The following is a 19482-nucleotide window of genomic DNA, read 5'->3' as shown; positions in this document are numbered from 1 at the left end:
CAAAGAAGAATAGCAAACATGCCTGGTTAACACAAGCACAACATACAAACAATTTACGCTCCACCTTCCATCCTAGAGGTGCATTTGTCATACAGCTGTATCAGAAGAAAGTGTTTGTGCGCAAGAGGCTTTTATGATGCTCAAAGAGCAAATTACCTAGGTCATTTTCAGAACACTGACTGCGGGCATGTTGTAAAACCAGTGAGATTTTAGCAGTTCTTCCTAGCCCAAACAGCATAAGCCAAAAGAAATAACAGAGACACCGTTCAGTTTGCTTAGGATTGCGAATATGCAAAAGGAAGGAGTAACGCTTTAAGAAGTGGAGGATCTAAACAACTGGACCTGAGAAAGCACATGGTTCCCCAATGGAATATGACATCACAATACATTTTCTAAACTTACTTGGAAAGAGAAAAGGCTGTCCACAGCCTCCCTCCCTTTAAAATGGCTGCCAGATATATCTGCACAGACTTAAAAACAAATTTGCCCATATGTCCCTGAACAGTGATATGTATACAAGAGTGGGCGAGAAGGGGCTATAGCTCAGTGGTAGAGCATTTGTTTTGCCTGAAGGTCCTAGGTTCAATTCCCAGCATCTCCATTTAAAAGGCTCACATAGGGGGACATAGAATCATAGAGTTGGAAGGGTCCTCCAGGAACATCTAGTCCAACCCCCCTGCACAATGCAGGAAACTCACAAACACCTCCTCCTAAATTCACAGGATCTCCATTGCTGTCAGATGGCTGTCTAAACCTCCAAGGAAGGAGAGCCCACCACCTCCTGAGGAAACCTGTTCCACTGAGGAATCGCTCTAACGGTCAGGAAGTTCTTCCTAATGTTGAGCCGGAAACTCTTTTGATTTAATTTCAACCCATTGGTTTTGGTCCTACCTTTTGGGGCCACAGAAAACAATTCCACATCATCCTCTATATGACAGCCCTTCAAGTACTTGAAGATGGTGATCATATCACCTCTCAGCTGCCCTGTCTCCAAGCTAAACATCCCCAGCTCCTTCAACCTTTCCTCATAGGACTTGGTCTCCAGACCCCTCACCATCTTCATCGCCATGACAGGCTTCTGCCCAAGACCTTGGAAAGCTGCTGCCAGTCAGAGTACTCGACTGTGACAGCCTCAGAATAATTCATAATTTATTTACTGCGCGGGTTTTATTTTAGTTCTGCTTTTCTCACTGGTGTCCACAAAGCTCTTACAGCTTCCACTTCAGGTGGACATAGTGACAGAAGTGAGTGGCGGGGGATCAGCTCCCTTTCTTTCTGTGATGAACAGAATGGGAGCTGTATCAGGACCTGCTGATGGCACCTGGGTTTTTTGGCCACTGTGTGACACAAGAGTGTTGGACTGGATGGGCCATTGGCCTGATCCAATATGACTTCTCTTATGTTGTTAAGTTCTTGCCCTTTCCTCCCTCCTTCTTACCGAAGAGGGCTGTGCACATGCAAGGTGCGTGGCCTTAATGCAGAAAGGAGGGGACCAGCTGGAAGCTGAAGAGTCACTTCCCTCTCTCAAGCACCTGAAAACTTCTGCAATGTTTGAGGAAGGCTGACAGTAGAAGGACATAAACATGATGCTTTCCTGAATGCTCCCTACAAAGCACTGCATTACTATTACCCCAAAACATTACTTTCAAAACCTTAATCCACTGATAGAGACAGGTAACCAGAGGTGGAATATTTCCCCCAATAGATGCTATGACGGAACAGAAAATGATGATCTGCCCCTTCTAGTCCTGATTTACTGATGCTCGCTAACGCAGAGCACCTCAGCAAAACATCAACAGCTCCTGTTGGAAGCTCTGCTGTTGGTCTCAGCACACAAACTTTTGACATTTGTTAGGCTCTTTTTTAGGACTGGGGTATAATTGCCTGCACAAATCTCAAATCTGGGCTTTTCATTCAATATTGTGCAATCCAATCAGATGTTTGTTTGCTCATAAGCAAGAGCCCCGTGGCACAGAGCGGTAAGCTGCAGTACTGCACTCCAAGCTCTGCTCACAACCTGAGTTCGATCCCAGCGGAAGCTGGGTTCAGGTAGCCAGCTCATGGTAGACTCAGCCTTCCATCCTTCTGAGGTCCGAAAAATAAGTATGCAAGCACCAGTCGTTTTTGACTCTGGGGTGACGTTGCTTTCACAACGTTTTCACGGCAGACTTTTTACGGGGTGGCTTGCCATTGCCTTCCCCAGTCATCTACATCTACGGGGTGGCTTGCCATTGCCTTCCCCAGTCATTTTACTGACCTCGGAAGGATGGAAGGCTGAGTCAACCTGGAGCCGGCTACCTGAACCAGCTTTCGCTGGGATCGAACTCAGGTCATGAGCAGAGGGCTCCGACCTGCAGTACTGCAGCTTTACCGCTCTGCACCACCCCATAAAAAAAAAATCTGCCATGAAAATGTTGGGAAAGCAACGTCCCCCCCAGAGTCAGAAATGACTGGCGCTTGCACCTTTGCTCATAAGCAAGCCCAATGGACATTGGAATACACCCCAACTGAATTACATGCGTCTAGGACTGATGCCTTAAATTCAGATCTGGGTCACTGGGGATGTTGGGATTTTTGCTGTTAACCAAAACTCCACAACTGAAGCTCTTGAAGAAGGGAAGGAAGATCTAACGCAAGTACTGAACCATAAACATGCTTGCTTTTGAGGGGTGGTGGTGGTTAACAATAGATCATTAACCTGCCATTACAAAGCTTGCGAAAGAAGACTAGACTGTGTTTAACCTCTACATACATTAGATCAGCGCATTCAACAGGATTTTTAGATCAGCGGCAGGTCTCTTAACTGCTACAGGTTTTATCAATGAGTTCTAAAAATAAAAAAAAAATAACTAAAGAGCTTCTACAGCATCAAGCGGTGCAGTGCTTGAAACCTCTTTCAAAGTGACAGTTTTCGAGTGCCACGTACAATGCCCTAATCTGGAAGTGTCCCAGCTAACCCATCTGATCAACAATTTCACAGATGGAAGCACTTGATGGCTAATTGGCAAGGCCATTATTCAAACAAAATAGCTATTTGCAATTCTTGCTTCTTTATTTCCAGTTGAAGTGCTAACACGTCTAAGAGACAGGTCACCCTCCCCCCCCCCGCCCACTGCAAGGCCTTCGGAAAAAGGCGCGGTCTACCTTTGCGTACAAGACGCAATTTAAAAGAGCCTTGCCAAAGTCTCAGTAAGCGAAGAACTGAGCGAGATGCCGTGTTCCGTATTCAAGGACAGACTCTCGGCTGGCGTTTCAGTTATTCTTTTGAGGGCTGTGTACAGTGTTACTCTGGGTTATTTACCCACCCACCCGCATCATCATGTCACCAGCTGTCAATGCTGCTATTGTGCATTAGAAATTGACATTTTGGAATTCATAAAAGGCAACGAAGCAAGAGCAAATGTTTCATTTGTATTAATACATTTAGAAACCCAAAGTCTTTAGTCAACAAAGTAACTACATGGCTAGATCCTGCAGTCCAACTGGAAAGTCTCTGCATACTGGCCTTACAGGTAAAGAGCTCCAGCATCCTGCTACAGCAGGAGAGTTTTGTTACAGGGAACACTGGACTTATCTCAGAGGCTCAAGTTCAATGCTTTGCATCAACAGATCACCAGTGGATGTGAAAATGTCTCACCTGAGCCCCAATTGTGTCCTTGAAAAATGGTTATTACAAAAAGAAAAGAAAAGAAATACTGTGTACGTATACGGGAGGGATTAATTTTATTATCTTCTGGAATAGAATTAATGGAATTGTTCTATGATAGCTCAATGCTGCAACTGGCCAAGTTTAAGGAAACATTTCACATTCCAAATTGTTTACTCAGACTTTGGGGCCAAGTCAATCCGACACACATCTTTTAAAGAGTATTTTTAATATTCTAATAACAATGACATTCTGATAAGTATGCAGAAAAATCCAGCACATTTGTGACCGCTACATGTTTTAAAACTGATAAACCTGTACTGCAGAAAAAGGACACGAGGTTCTCAAAGTGACAATTCAGATATAATGTAATATTGTATTCAATGAGATGCTCCAATGTTTTAAGACCAATATTTTCACTGCGCTGTCAAGGGGAGCATGCTACATCTATATATTTCGTTCCAGGCCAGCTGCCTTTCAACGGAAGAGGACTGATTTATTAGGATGCTGTGTGAATATAACTTTGAACGGTTTCCTTGCATTCACATCTGGAGCCCAACTCTGATACCGTTTGGCTCCCAAATGATCACCACGGCGAGAATCTGTAGCTACTGTCAGGCCCATGGCTAAGTAAGGATCACATAAAGATGCCAGCTGTATAATCTTCATATGGGAGGCCAACATGGGCAGGTACAATTTCCTGGTGCAAATAACAGCACTGTATTCAACATGGAAGCACATGCAGAGCCAAAGGCAGGTAGTTGTGTAGCAGTCAAAGTTTGTATGCAATGGGCTTTAGTTTAGTCAAAACCGGTACAAGGGCTATGAAAGATTTTACAAGTCACCACAACAACTTCAGCTATAATTAAATGACAGTCTCCACATTTTTAAAAAAATTGTAATCCCACTTAGGGCGGTGTATAAATCGCAAATTAAATTACATTAAATTAATCTGCAAGAAAGGCTGGTGAAGTCCTCCACTGACATCTCTCAAGTTATCAGATACCATTGCTACTATATTAATCATTAATTTCAGACATCACAGATCTCCCCATAAATTTCTACACCAAGCACAACTGATCAAGAACGTTACATAAATACTATTCCAGAATTCCATTTGTTATCTAAACAATATCATTTTGTAATTTTGCTGCCCCCCCACCCCCCCGCCATCAAGTTCTGGTGACACTCAAAAATAGCACTCTTAGCTCTCAACCCTTACATGAAACTGCCACGCACAGATTCCACAGAGCCTTTATGCTTTGTTAGATCAACACAGAACTACACTACTGGATCAGGTACTACTACAGATAATATACAATAAATCAGGCATCGATGATTAAGGTATCTATTTCTGGGATCTGGCAACTCAGAACTGCTTCAATATTTTGCAAGCATCCGGTCTTCTCATACAAAACCCATGCTCGCATGAAATTCTGAAGTGCTGTCCAACTTCACAGTTCCATAAAAAGATCTCAATCTGCACCCCCCTGAAAAATTACTATCATCAGTCCTCAACGTAAGCTTCCCCCAGTTTTATTGATTTAGTACCTCCATGGCAAGCCAGATCTTGCTGAAACTAAAAAGATCAGCCAAGGTAACCCAATTTGCTCTGTGATATCAGGGCATCTGATGTCCCTAATCATTTAGGAAGCTGAACTGCACAGCACAACTCATATCCATCACACCTAATTGACAAAAGAGATCTGGACTGTCATTGGGGGGGCGGGTCAACATAGACTGAACAACTTCCAAGGCAGTCTTTACCTAGAACTAAAATAGTATGGGCTGAGACCAATTTATTTGTAATGCTTATTTATACAGCAAAATGCAGATTCTAAAAAAAAATTGGGCAGAGCAGTGGGGAAAAGTTAACCAAAAATAAGGATGTGGAAGGCACTTGGGATTTTATTTCACGGAAGAAGTTGCTATAAATAATACTCCTGTACACAAAAACAAAACAAAAACCAAGACGTTGAAATGCTAAAGATGTTTGGTGGCTTCATTAATCATGGCAGACAGCTTTCAGTATTCTTACAGTCTTATCGCATGGCCATCACCATAACACTGAGCAGACCTCATGACACATTCAAACAAACAGCACTGTATGAATGAGATTTTGGAACTGTCATCAGTGACTAACCCACAAAGGTTTTATTTATAACAGATTCTTTGTACTTTTCTCAGCATGGCAGATCAAATTTTGCCAATACATCTGGCTCCAAACATGATGCCATGTGACAATGAGACTGATCTTCCATCTTCACATGTGACATGCTGTGTAGTTCTATTATATTTCAGTGAAGGTCTGTGCAATGCATCTGACAATGCCTCTGAAGATGACAGTGTGTCTGAGGAAGGTGGTGTGGCTCTTGTTTTCAGGAGTTCATCCCACAACAGACTGACTGTATGACGTACGATAGGAAGCAATCTCTCTGCTGCAACAAACTAACATGGCCACCATTCTAGAATTCATATGCATGACATACAATGAAAAATATAGCAATGTTTTTTTTTCTTTTATAGTTACCATATTTCAAATCTGCAATTATGTGATTATGCTGCTAAAACTGTTTTATTATTATTAATTTAAAGAGACTCCAGCAACTACAACATCAACGATACACCAACAAACTGAATACTAACCTGTCCCAGACCAGGCATGCCTCCACCAAGTCGAAGAAGTCTATCCATATTTTCTAGAAAAAACAAAAAGAAAGCATACCTAGACTCTGATGTGTTTACTAACTTGTTCTCCATACAATTCACCTTCAGTCCCTAAGTATGTCAAAAATATTGGTAGTAATTACAACACAACATCAGACTTCCTGTTAATTAACACCACATATTAATTCAAGAAGCTGTCTTCCATGCTAATTAACAACCTTACTTTAGATGCATAGGTTTTGGGTTATCCCCAGTTTTGAAAAAAAAAAAAGACACGTATTTCTTGTTATAATCTTTTTTTAAAAAAAGTTTGCAATCATTTATTTCCTCCCCTGTTCCCATGCCACTTACCTTGGGAAGAAACATCTGCATGCAAAAGTAGAGAAAACTCATCACCGCTAGAGTTTCCTTTAATTTGTCTAGGGTACATCATATAAAAATAATTCAAAAGTGAAGATTTTTAACATCCTCATTAGTAAGTTCTGTGCTAATTAACTTACAGCTTGTCAGTTATCATCAAAACTGCATGTGAAAGACGCTGAACAGATTATAGATTTCTGAATTAGCATCAAAAGCTTTTTTTAATGAACTCATTACTCCAAAAGAACACTGTAAAGTAAACATTAAATGCCTTTAGTTAAAGTACTAAGAGCTATACCGTCGATTCCCTACATTTCAAATCGTGTTAAATATGGAATGCTGGAGAAAGGCTAGGCCACAAACCATGTGACATTTGTTATTTTGCTTTAACATTAACATCTTGAGATATGACATGTCACTTCGGGTTCTTGAAATTCAGAATATCTTAACTAGCAGCATGCCTCCATAAGTGATGGTCTAAATTGCTGCTTAACTTTTCAAAGCTAGGCCCACCAGAATCCAGTCCATGAATGCCAAGACTTAAAATAGCCACAATCTTTCTCTACACTTAGTATCAACAGAAAGCATCTATGGATACTAGAGTTCACATAGTAAAGGCCTAAGCATGTGCACATTACTTTCAGGACAGCAGTGCGGCTTCTCTAAGAAAATATCAACTGGAAAAATTTCCAGAAAATAAATGATAATTGATGTAAATAAATAATATTTGCAAAAGAAGGCAAATATACTACGGAAAAGCCCTGAGGTTTGTCCCTGTTTCATATCCCACACAGAGACCATTTTAAAAGATTTTCTTTTTTGCAGTTTCCAAGGAGAAATGTAACATCAGAGAATTTTTCATTTTGCAAACATTTTCCATGCAAATTTTCAACCCCACATTACTGCTTCAGGGATGCTCAACTCATGGCATTTCTTCAAGGGTGCTCTACATCAGGGTGTCAAAACTTATTTGTTACAAGGGCCAGATCTGACATATGGGACTATGTGGTGTTGGGCCATGCGCGTCATAAAACATAATGCCAGGTAGCAGAGATATAAACTTTATAAAGAATACAAACACAATTAAAGATTTTCTTTTACTTAAAATACAAACATGCTTAAAGCTCTTGTGATATTTTGTTTAAAATGGAAAGGTGGGAGAATAGTGGGACTTTGCAACGCAATTTTTAAAATAAAACATCAAGAAAAAGCACAAGGATCACAGCAGAAACTAAAAATATAAACAAAAAATATAAAATGCTCTGAGCCTAGGAAAACATGAAATGGCTGGGCATTGCGACTCCCCCCACACACACACCTTCCTAGCTCTACTCAGATTGGCAATGGCTCTCTAGTGTAATGTCCCCCTTAGGCTGTGGGTTCTCAGGTTAGAATACTCACTAGGCACCAGTTCTCAGGTCCATTCAGCAGAGACAAGCTGGTTCAAAGCATCAGTCCTTTATTTTCCAGCAAGCAACAGCTTCAACTGGCCATACAAATGTTGGAAAGTGAAACTACTTGAGATCAACTCCATTTAAATATGTTGCAGAACAGACAAAGTTGCAAGGAAAACATGGAATGGATTTTCCACTGAGGTCTCTGGTCTCCCAGAATAGTCTATCTGGGCAGAGACACCTTAATGGAAAATCCATTTTGCATTTTCTGTGCAGCTTTGCAAGCCCAGAAGAGCTTCTTTCTGAAAGCAGGCAAAGAAAGAGCTGAGAACTTTGGCTGCCTTGGAGCTTCAAAGGGTGAGGACAGAAGAGGGAGAAGGGGGGAGAAAAGAGCCATGGGCCTGATAACAGCTCTGGATGGGCCTGCAGCAGCCCACAGGCTGTGACATCTCTACTCTACACTGCAATGAGACAAAGAGGAAACCATGGATTCTCTTTCTCTCTATATATATACTTTCCTAAGATAGCTATAAGATGCCTAAGAATAAGATAAAAAAACATGAAAGTACCTTTTAGGCTACAGATAGCAATTTTCTGCCCCAAAACATTTCCCCTCTGCTCTAATTAAGCTGATTAAATATGGAAGGAAAACTTTCTCCAGTAGAACACGGCACTTGATCCCGAAAGATTCTACAAACCCTAATGATGTTACCAGCCGTGAAAACCTGAAATCTTTGATGATTAAATATGCATTGTACCTACTGATACTTGACAAAGGGAGCTTTGACTTTTGAAAGCTTCTACCCTGAAAATCTTGCTTGTCTCTAAGGTGCTACTGGACCGGAACCTAGCTGTTCTACTGCAGACCAGCATGACTACCCTCTGAAACCCTTTAGGCTGGATTCTATGAACTCCTGGCCAATTACACTAAGACATTCAATGTAATTCGGGGGCCCTTTACACAAATGTAGCTTTCTGTGCAAGTTGAAAATTACAACACATACAAAGGTACATCCACCCAGTCGCATCCCAACAACTTTAGTGTTAGGGAAACTAAGGAACATCTTCATGTGTACGCAAAGCTCCTCCCACCAGTGCTGTTCCATTTTGATTATTTTAGCCTGAGAGCTCCAGATGACAGAAAAGTGCTCCACACCCATATCAATGCCTAGATTTTATTTTCAAGTAGTTCAGGTCACGGTGTGCTATTAAGAAGATGGGAAAGTAAACTAAACCTTGTAATAAGAACTAGGTGAAGTTATATGGTTCAAGTTACCATACTGAAGGTGTAATGAGAGTGTAACATATAACTTCTCAGTAACTGGCCACTCAGAAGAAAGCAGAATCAAACAGGAACACTAAGGAACCATCCTACAGTAGAGTAAATCATGTTCCTTTCACTCTGTCAACTTAGGATCAGCTAACAGGTAACCAGTAATGCTTAAGTTTGTCATGTGAGAGGTGAGGACTGAATCAGAAATACTTCTGTAACAGGTTACCGGCAAACTCAGCAATTACCACTTTTTGGGGAGAAGGGATGCTCCACTGAAGCAGCAATAGGTACACAACTGTCTAATGCAAATGGGGCTTCTATAGCAGGGTCAAGATACTGTGCTATTGACTATCATCTCAAAAATATATTTTGCAATAGGCCAGGGAAATGAAAAAGTTAACTGTTGAGCTCCTAGTAACATGCCAAAATTAATGAAGTTAAACACCCAGGCAATACAAAGAATGCTTTCTCTAATGTATTATGCCTGTGCAATTCTCGCAGCATGTGTCACTTTTTAACAAAACTTTTTAACAAAGACTCTCGGGTTTGGATCCTACAGTCACTTTTGGTTTCTGCAGCAGAAGCTCCTTTGACAAAAAAAACCAAAAAGCAGCTTTTCCAGCTGCAGAGGATGCAATTCCCCTCTCCTGCTGCAGTCTTCCAAATTCCCTCCACCTCCACACTTTTCCTCCAGGTTTACAGGACTAAAGCAGCACAATTTTGGGTGGCAAAGAAGGCTGTAATGTGAGAGTGGAAGGCAAGGAAGTTGGCTTCTGATAGCATGACTCCACTCACACTGTTCTGGGTCCAAGTCATGCTTTTCTCAGTATTATGCCCACAGCCTCAAGATCAACACTTAACGCTAGCTCCATCATTTACAATTACAAAAAGTTACTCTTATAACCACTAAAAACATAGGCTCAACTAGGACTTAAGAACTATTGCCAGGTATGTATCTAGCTGTGCAGCTATTCAGATATGCTGAACAACAGAATGACATTTCTAGACAATGTAAGCAATACAGTGCTCAGGAATCTAAGAAAATGATTTAGCTCATTCTATTCCTAATTTGTACTCACCTACTCAGTTCTAGTAAGGCTTCCTGAGTCCTGATGTCAATGAAGTTTTATCCCTATGAACACAGAAAGAACAACAGACTCTGAGAACAGTTCCTTAGCTTTGTGTACAGGAAGTCATACTCATGACACCATGGGCATACCTTTGCTGAATTTCAGGCAGCTTAACATTGGCTATAACAAAAATCCTATGACTAGACACAGTGCATTTAACAAAATGTTGCATGGTAGGTTGCTGGAAAGGTTCTAGCTCCTTTCAGTGAGCATCACAGAACAAAAAAGAGGATATGGTGCTATTCCCAGATGGTATCAGGAGGCTGAGGCACTTTGGGGTCAGCTTTGAGGTTTCTGTAAGATTATTGGGCAGTTTTTCTGTCTAGAAGAAATCACAGATGCTTGGCATTACAGTTCTCAACACTGAATTTGTGTCTGCAGAGATCGCATGTAAGCATACAGAGTTAAGAGACCTCAGTCCTATTGGTCCTCTGCAAATCTATGTACAAAGAATTAACCCCTTATCTCTTAAGTGCTAAGTTTCAAGAAGTTAAATTAATATAAGATTGTTTGGGTGAAATAGGTCTGGATAAGGAGGAAATGTTAAGAGGTGAAGTGTGAGGAGAGAGGGGAAAACAGTACAAATAAAAGTGAAACTTTTTAAGCAGAATACTCCAGAAATCTTGAGATCTTTATGAGTGTATCCTTATAAAAGTGTAAGCAAATACAATACATATGGTTATGTTATTATTTAGTTAAATAAAACACCATAGTTCAATAAAACAATGTAGTTAGATAAAACAATGTAAATGGTTATTGTTAATTATTATTTTTATCCTTCCGATAAAGTACAGCAGAAAAATTGCCCAAATATGAATAATTAACCTCTTAAACTGGAAAGAGTTCACCTTGCAGTGATTTCATAAATTACCTATAACTAAAACTAACCTTAAAAGTTGTTATACTAAAATGAAACCTTCATCTAGGTAGTAAATATTAAGTAAATCACTTATATGATGGTTTAAACAATTAAAAAGGAGCAAAACCTGACACTAGACAATTATGAATGATAAGTCCCACGTAGTTTGTCTCAGTTCAAAGTCCGTACGAAGACCCCGGGATTTATTATCTCTGTTTCAACTATTGCAATCTTCCACAGTGGTGTGGGCTTCAATCAAGTATTTCTGGACGCCAATGTTAATGAATAAATTCTGAAGTATTATTTCTGATTATTTATAAGAATTCCAGTAGTTATCTATGACAATTTCCAACTTGTTTCAATCTTCCATTCCCATTGAAGTATATTCTATTATGAAATCAAGCCTTCATTCAATTCTCCATATGCTTGTAGCTCTGCCTTCTTGGTGGGGGCCGTACAAAAAATTCTTATAAATAATCAGAAATAATACTTCAGAATTTATTCATTAACACTGGCATCCAGAAATACTTGACTGAAGCCTACACCGCTGTGGAAGATTGCAATAATTGAAATGGAGATAATAAATCCTGAAGTCTTTGTATAGACTTTGGGCTGAGACAAACTGCATGGAACTTATTATTCATAATTGTCTAGTGTAGGGTTTTGCTCCTTTTTGATAATATTAAGGCCAGCAAAAATTAGCCTTTATGTAGAAAACCATTATTTAAATCAAGTCTTACTGACTAGTGATTTAAATCGTGATTCAAATGAAATCCACCCTGCTCCCCTCCCCTCCAGTAAGGCCACAACATCCTATCCTTCCTTCAGCAGCACTCAGGGGTGAACGACTATTGCAGCAAAGGCTTACTTACTCATTCACTTCAAGGTGATACAGGAGAATAAAACATGAGTTGAAGAGACAAAAAATGGTATATTCATACACAAGTCAGGAGAAAGTCATTATGGACTCAGTTACGTAAAGATGTTGGATTCCTTACTTTAGTTTAACCAGAAAGCCATTTACAAATTCACTCACACTCTATATATGACCATCATAATTTCTAACAGAACTTTAATAGACCTTCAGAGCTCTATAAGGTTTGGGATCAACATACCTGAAAGACCACCACCTACAAATGATGCTGTTAGCCGCCCTGAGCCTTCTCCGGCGGGGAGGGCGGGATATAAATAAAATTTTGTTGTTGTTGTTGTTACTCTCTTACAAACTGCCCCACCACTGGGGTCATCTTTGGAGGCCCTGCTTCGGTGTTTTGGGTACCCCCACCTTCTTATGCAAGTGACAACACACAAAATGGCCTTCTCAGTCATGGCACCAAAGCTCTGGAACTCTCTCTCAAAAGAGACTGGTCTGTCCCTTTCTGTTGCCATCTTCCACTAGCGGATAAAGAGTTTCGTTTGTTTGGTATTCTCCCAGCAATCTCTCCTTCCTGACCAATGTTTTAATTGCTATTTTTACATTTTGGTATGTATTTTAATTCCATTTTTAATTTGCTGTAGTGATGTGTGCTAGGGGGGGCTGATTTTCATGACTCTAAAATGTGATCTCATCACGTATATTTTAAATTGTTGGTCACCTTGGTGGCTCTTGTGAGAGCAGACAGGTGGGATAGACAAATTTGGTGTAGATGACTGGGGAATGTAATGGCAAACCAACCCCTTAAAAGTCTGCCAAGAAAACATCACGCTGTGACATTACTCCATGGGTTGCTAACAATTCAGTGCTTGCACAAGGACTACCTTTACCCTTAAATTTGGTGCAACACGACAGAATATCTTAACATAGTCTATGGATCTGTCTAGAATTCCACAGGTACAAAGAAGGGGTTATTTTCACTGATCCGCCTCTTCCTGTGGTAGTGCTTTGATTCCCCCCTAAACAATTCCTAGCAGTCCCCCATCCCTCGGGGCAGCATTCAGGATGTATGTCTTGGACTGCCAAAGGAAAGGGGAATCAGCAAGAACACTCCCCTGCGGAAATCTAGGTGGGATAGAAACTCATGTATGTGACAAAGATTAGATAATGTTTAAAAATATATTATTTATATGCTCAACAGGGCTCCAATAACTTGCTGCACAAGGTTAGCATACCAAGGCCAACAGAGAAACATATTAGCTGAATTTTAGTATACCCTTTAGAGATTACCTGGAGAGCTATGCAGGAATGATACCCCGGGAGGTGAAAAAGCAGCTGTCTGAAGGAACATCAGGCTATCACCTGTCCTATTCTACGCAGGTTCAAGGGTACATACAACAACACCAAGCCAGGCAACATCTTGGACAGTTTTGCTTGGAAAGGGATTCTCCACAGGGATTTCAACCATGACCCCAGCCTCATTTTAACTTTGGTTGGCAAGTTACATGGGGGTGGAGATTAGGAGGCTAAACACACACTCCTGCCCTGTCTCTTAAATTCAAATTAACGGCAAGTATGCACCAGCTCTAGGAGTCTTGGATACCAGCCTTTATTAGCTATTTACAGTGGCTAAACATTTTATGAAAGCTGAAAAACGTTTTTCACATTTTCATATGGACAAGTTTTTGCAGATGGATGCTGTTGAGGTGCCAAAAAAAAATAATACTTAATGAACAAGTACACCAGGAGTTCTCCACAAATGCAAAAGGATCTCCAATTATAAGCTTTCCATATGCAAATATTTATGCATAATGCAGTATTGTTTAAATAGCTATTCCAATGCAAAATGCTACTTAGAATTCGCTGCGTTTGGATGGAACAGAGCAATGTAAACATTCTGAGCTTGATTTGCTAAAGCTTCGATTAACAGCTTTAGTTAGATATTCTTCAATAGGCCATGGGCTCCCTTACACACATCTCTCTGTTAACTACATCACCAGTCTAACTGACCATTCTCTCTTCAGACACTCTGTGAAGGGCAGAGAAGAATGTGAATTTAGGAAGGACCAAAAAGCATCCCGTGTGGCAATCTGAACCTGATTCTGGACAGAATAACAGAATATCATAACTCTTTCTCAGTTGGGATATTTTGCAGTAATGTAGGTTTTTCCACAGAAATTTTCTGATTCAAATTTAACGAGTGTTAGGCAGCATTAGACGGGGGGAAAAAAAAAACCAGCAGGAGTTCACGTCAGGGGGTGAGGCCACATCTCTGACATCACCAGAAGCCAGGCTCCAGGAAGCTGCAGTGGAAGCATGGCTCAGCCCCTTGAGCCCGGCCAGTGGGCCGGGCTCCAGGAAGCCACCGCCACATCACATGTGGGAGAACATGGCTGCCTTCTTCTGCCAGAGCCCTAGAAAATAAAAAAGCAGCAAATACACCATGCAGAAGCCCTGGAGTTTGACAGTGCTTCATATCTCACATTTAGTCCACCTAACATGATGGATTTGCATCACAACAGCTCTATAAACTACAGATAAACAGATTATATTTACATATATGTAGCAGAAAATTTTCCATGGAAAAAATACAGCATCGTAAAATGAGAGATGAGCAGAGGTGGTTTGCTAATGCGTTCCTCTGCCGAGCAACCCCAATTGGTGGTCACCCATCCAAGTCCTTTTCATGGCCAGCACAGCCAAGCTCCCTAGCTCATATGGGCCTGGCCTATTTGGGCTGCTCAGTCAAACACTACTATATACCAGTCAGAAATGTGGGAAAGTCACTATCTAACATGTATATTGTTCTATGTGGGGTGGGCTTTTATTATTTACCTCCATCAACTAGGACTGGATAAGCTATAAAACTAAACAAAAAACCAGCAGGTACATCCAACAGGCGAGGCAACTGGCCCTCTTCCTGTCTCACCCTGCCCCAGCCACAGTAATCCATGCAACAGTCACCTCCAGATTATTGTAACTTGCTTTACGTTGGCCTGGCTTTGAGACTGATACGGAAACTCCAACTGGTTCAGCATGCAGTGGCACAGGTCCTGACAGAAACGACACAGACAGCACGTATTCAACCTGTGCTGCATCAGCTGCGCTGGCTTCCAGTGAAGGACTGGGACAGGTTCAAGGTACTGACTTTTAAGGCCTTGAGTGGACTAGGATCCATGTATCTTCAGGACCGCCTCCTCTGGTATGTTCCCCAAAGAGCTTTACGCTCTGCTGAGAACCTACTGATGACCCCTAGCCCAAAAGATGTCTGGCTGTCCTCAACCTTTTCAGCCCTGGCTCCTACCTGGTGGAACTCTGTTAAACAACATATGTTTCCTGTGGGACCTGATATAGTTCCACACAGCTTGCAAGACAGAGACGATCTGCCAGGCTTTTGGTTGAGGACAACAACGGGTGCCATCCTATCCGGCACTCCCTTCCCCTCATCCACCCTGCGTTTGTTCTCTATTTGCGAGACAGCAACACAAATGCAAACCGATTTTAACACCATCTGAAAATGTTCTGAGCTGTTTTAATGATTTGGATTTTAAACAGTATAGATTTCCTGCTGTTAACCGCCCTGAGCTCTGTGAACTCAGAAAAGGCAGTTTTTACACTGAAATTTATAAAGACATATAGATAAATAAAACATTTATAAATAAATAAAACAGATAAACGATAGGCTTGGGGTAGGCTACCCCATCACCAACATGGGTGCTACTGACCAGTAGCACACTAAACCATTCTGCTCAGCACACAGTAGCACCACTGGGACTCAGCTGCCTCCTCTGGACAGCTCGCTTTTGTCTCCCCCCCCCCATCCTGATTTGGAAGCACACCAAGGGCATCACTGCTAGACAGGGTGGGGTGGGGGTTTTGGCACTCAGGTAAAAAAAAAACATATCTGCACTGAGACAGAATCAAAAACAGCAGTAATGGAAGAGGTCACATGCTGAAGAGGTACATGCACAAACCACAACAGCTCACCTAAACAAGGCAGCCTAATAAGGGAGTGTGAGATGTGTTAAACAAACAACACTAAAAGGTGTCAAATTTACTATGAAACTGTTGTTGTTGTGTTCTCCCAATTAAAGAAAAGTCAACAAGCCCTGTTCGAAGGAGAAACAGGATGCTTAACGCAACCTGAAAGGAACACGCTGAAACGAACACTGGCCTAAACTCAAACTGTGGGATATTGCAGGCACTAAAAACCTTTTAGAAAAATAAAACCTTTCTCCTGGCTCCTGCCGGCAACTATTTGCCATGGCAGGCAGAACTTACAGAATTAACATTTGATGAACATTTTTTTTTTTTTGGGGGGGGGGGGGGGGAGACAAGAAGATTATTCTTGTCCATACCCATTGGGAGCAAATCAGGCATCAATGCTATTCAGGGTTATCTTGCTGTGGCAGAAATGAGCTCGAAGGCAGCAAGAGAGGTTCAACTTCAAACCTTCATTGAGTCATCACACTGAGCAGCCTGGCGCTAAGCACTACAGGTCAAATTTAACATACTGCACAGGAGGCTGGTTACAATGATAATTTCACAATCATAAAGCACATTGGGCACTAAACCATGCAGAAATAAAAAATCAAACCAAGGCACAAACAGCTAAACAAATAGCAAATCAAATCAAGGCACAAACAGCAAAACAACCAATTTTATCAGTTTCCTTAATATTTCACAAACTGACATGGGGCAGGAGAAGAAGAACAGGAAATTAAGTATACTTTTGATCCTCATGTAACTGTTTACACCAGGAGTGGCCAAACTGCGGCTTGGGATCCACATGTGGCTCTTTCTCACATATTGTATCGTTCTCAAAGCCCCCAATGCCCCATTGGCCAGCATGGAGAAGGTATTTATCTCTTTAGATCACTTTTCCAAGCCAAGCAAGTGGCTTGGAAAATGCATTTAAAGTTAAAGTTGCTTTCTTTCTACTTCTCCCTCCTCCTCCCTCATCTATTTGCTTTTATTTGCTTTTCTTCCCTCCTTCCCTCCAACCATCCTTGTGGCTCTCAAACATCTGATGTTTATGTCTTGCAGCTCTCAAACATCTGGTATTTATTCTATGTGGCTATTACATTAAGCAAGTTTGGCCAACCTTGTGTTTACATTCTGTTAGAAAACATTTTCAGCCTCTGTTTCCACTATTTTCCATATCCAGCTCTTTTTTGGAAGCTGTAAAAATGATCAGAACCAGGCTTTTTTTCTGGGGGAACATGGTGGAATGGAGTTCCGGAACCTCTTTGTGGAAACAAACTTCTCTCAAAAAATTCTAAAAGTTCATGAAGGACACCTATGAGTTTCTCCTTCGTTTCCCTCTTGAGAGTTCCAGCACCTCTTTTTCCAGAAAAAAAGGCCCTGGTCAGAACAACCTCTACCCACCCAGCAGCATTTACGACATTCTTTTTGGTCTTAAAGCAACAGCCCCAAATCCCAGTCTGGTCGTGTGTACTTAAGTACACTATTACAATTCAGAATCGCACAAACCCTAACCATTTTCTTACGCACATACCTAGAGGTGAGCTGAAAGAGAGATCTGGTCCAAGCTTCCATGGCAGAGCAAGGATTTTTCAACTAAGACTTTTCAGATCCTAGCCCAGCCACCACATCACTATTGCAAAATGAAACAGGAGCGCAGGGCGGTCTTTAAATACTAACGTTTATTCCACATGAAGCTGCCTTATACTAAATCAGACTCTTGGTACACCTAAGTCAGTACAGAGCTATTTAAGTAAGGGACAACTTATGTGGAGGTTATGTATGTGGCCTCTCTGATCTTCTGTTATTTTAATAACTTGTGGGGAGGGTTGTATTTACTGTTGTTACACCACCTGAACATATGAAGCTGCCTTATACTGAACCTGGTCCTTACACTTGGTCCATCAAGGTCAGTATTGTCTTCTCAGACTGGCAGCGGCTCTCCAGGGTCTCAAGCTGAGGTTTTTCACACCTATTTGCCTGGACTCTTTTTTGGAGATGCCAGGGATTGAACCTGGGACCTTCTGCTTCCCAAGCAGATGCTCTACCACTGAGCCACCATCCCTCCCCTTAAAAGAACAACATGATGACTACTATATGCTCTGTAGGCCACCCCACACACCAGAATATGAACATACGAAGCTGCCTTATACTGAATCAGACCTTTGGTCCATCAAAGTCAGTATTGTCTTCTCAGACTGGCAGCGGCTCTCCAGGGTCTCAAGCTGAGGTTTTTCACACCTATTTGCCTGGACCCTTTTTTGGAGATGCCGGGGATTGAACCTGGGACCTTCTGCTTCCCAAGCAGATGCGCTACCACTACCTGGGTCCTGATCATGTCCGAAGAAAGGCATATAAGCACACTAAACTAATCACACATACAACAAAATCCCAGAACTTATTCCATCATTATAGCTTTGGAAAGAAATCTCCAAAGAGAACTTTTTCGTGGGCATTTAAAAAATAAAATAAAAGGGAGGGGGGGGGGGCGAGCAAACTCAAGTCAAACTTTACGATGAGCAAAACGGGCCAATTGGCAAGTCGACTATTTTTTTTTTTTAAGCCCTCCTGCTCCTAAAGAAAGAAGCCTCCCCCCGCCTCAAAAAAGGGAGAGGAGAAGGAAAAGCGAATGCACAGCACCTTCAGCCTATTGACAGGAGCCAGTCCCCGCAGCCGGGTTACCTTTTCGGGCCATCACCTGGGCACTTGCACAGGACCCCCCTTCTCCCGCCCGCCCCTTCAAACCAAGTCAGGCAAAGCCAAACCAAGTCTCCCCCCGCTTAGGTCACCAGCAGCCACTCTCGCGCCCGAGGCCTACCAGTAGTGGCGGCGATTCCCAGCCTTCTTCCCTCGGGCAGGTCGTCTCCTCCTACCGACGAGCGCTCAGCACCGCCGTCTTCCGCTCAACAAGGCCGCGATGAATCAGCCCAATCCATTCAAACCCGGGCCGCCGTACCAGGCCTCCCACAAACACTTCCGGGATCAGGGTGCATTCCGTCCCTTCGTTTCCGCCTCACCCCCCCCCCTACGGCTTCCGTTCTCCTCGCTGACGCCCAATAGTTTAGCCGTCCTTGGAGCCATAGCAACAGGAAGATCCCGCCCGCCTTCAGCGAGTCCCCATCTAACCGAGGCTTCGCAGGGTTGCCTCCGGCGCGCGCGTTAGGCGAGCAATTGCCCGACAGCGGCGAGGGTGTGCGCTGTTGCGTGAACAGTCGCCGCCTCGTTGCGTGTCAAGCCAACACGTGCCAGATGTGTTGCGGCTGGACGTTAGTGAATGACAGGTCACTGGGTCCAA

General features: G+C 42.1%; 1 protein-coding gene across 1 annotated transcript in view; it reads right to left on the bottom strand.

Annotated features, from left to right (window-relative positions):
- The window catches only part of PSMD14 (proteasome 26S subunit, non-ATPase 14), an 87388-nt gene extending 68165 nt beyond the window's left edge, over window positions 1-19223 (bottom strand). Inside the window, exons 1-3 of the mRNA XM_060257359.1 lie at window positions 19006-19223; window positions 10420-10472; window positions 6293-6345 (exon numbers count right to left, since the gene is read on the bottom strand). Coding sequence (XP_060113342.1) covers window positions 6293-6340 — 48 coding nt within the window. The 5' untranslated portion in view covers window positions 6341-6345; window positions 10420-10472; window positions 19006-19223. The remainder of the gene's footprint in view (window positions 1-6292; window positions 6346-10419; window positions 10473-19005) is intronic.
- Between the last annotated feature and the right edge of the window lie 259 nt (window positions 19224-19482).

The sequence above is a fragment of the Heteronotia binoei genome, chromosome 16, assembly GCF_032191835.1.
Source record: "Heteronotia binoei isolate CCM8104 ecotype False Entrance Well chromosome 16, APGP_CSIRO_Hbin_v1, whole genome shotgun sequence".
NCBI lineage: Eukaryota > Metazoa > Chordata > Lepidosauria > Squamata > Gekkonidae > Heteronotia > Heteronotia binoei.
The sequence above is the reverse complement of the archived record's forward strand: the minus strand, read 5'-3'. Positions and strand labels throughout refer to the sequence as shown.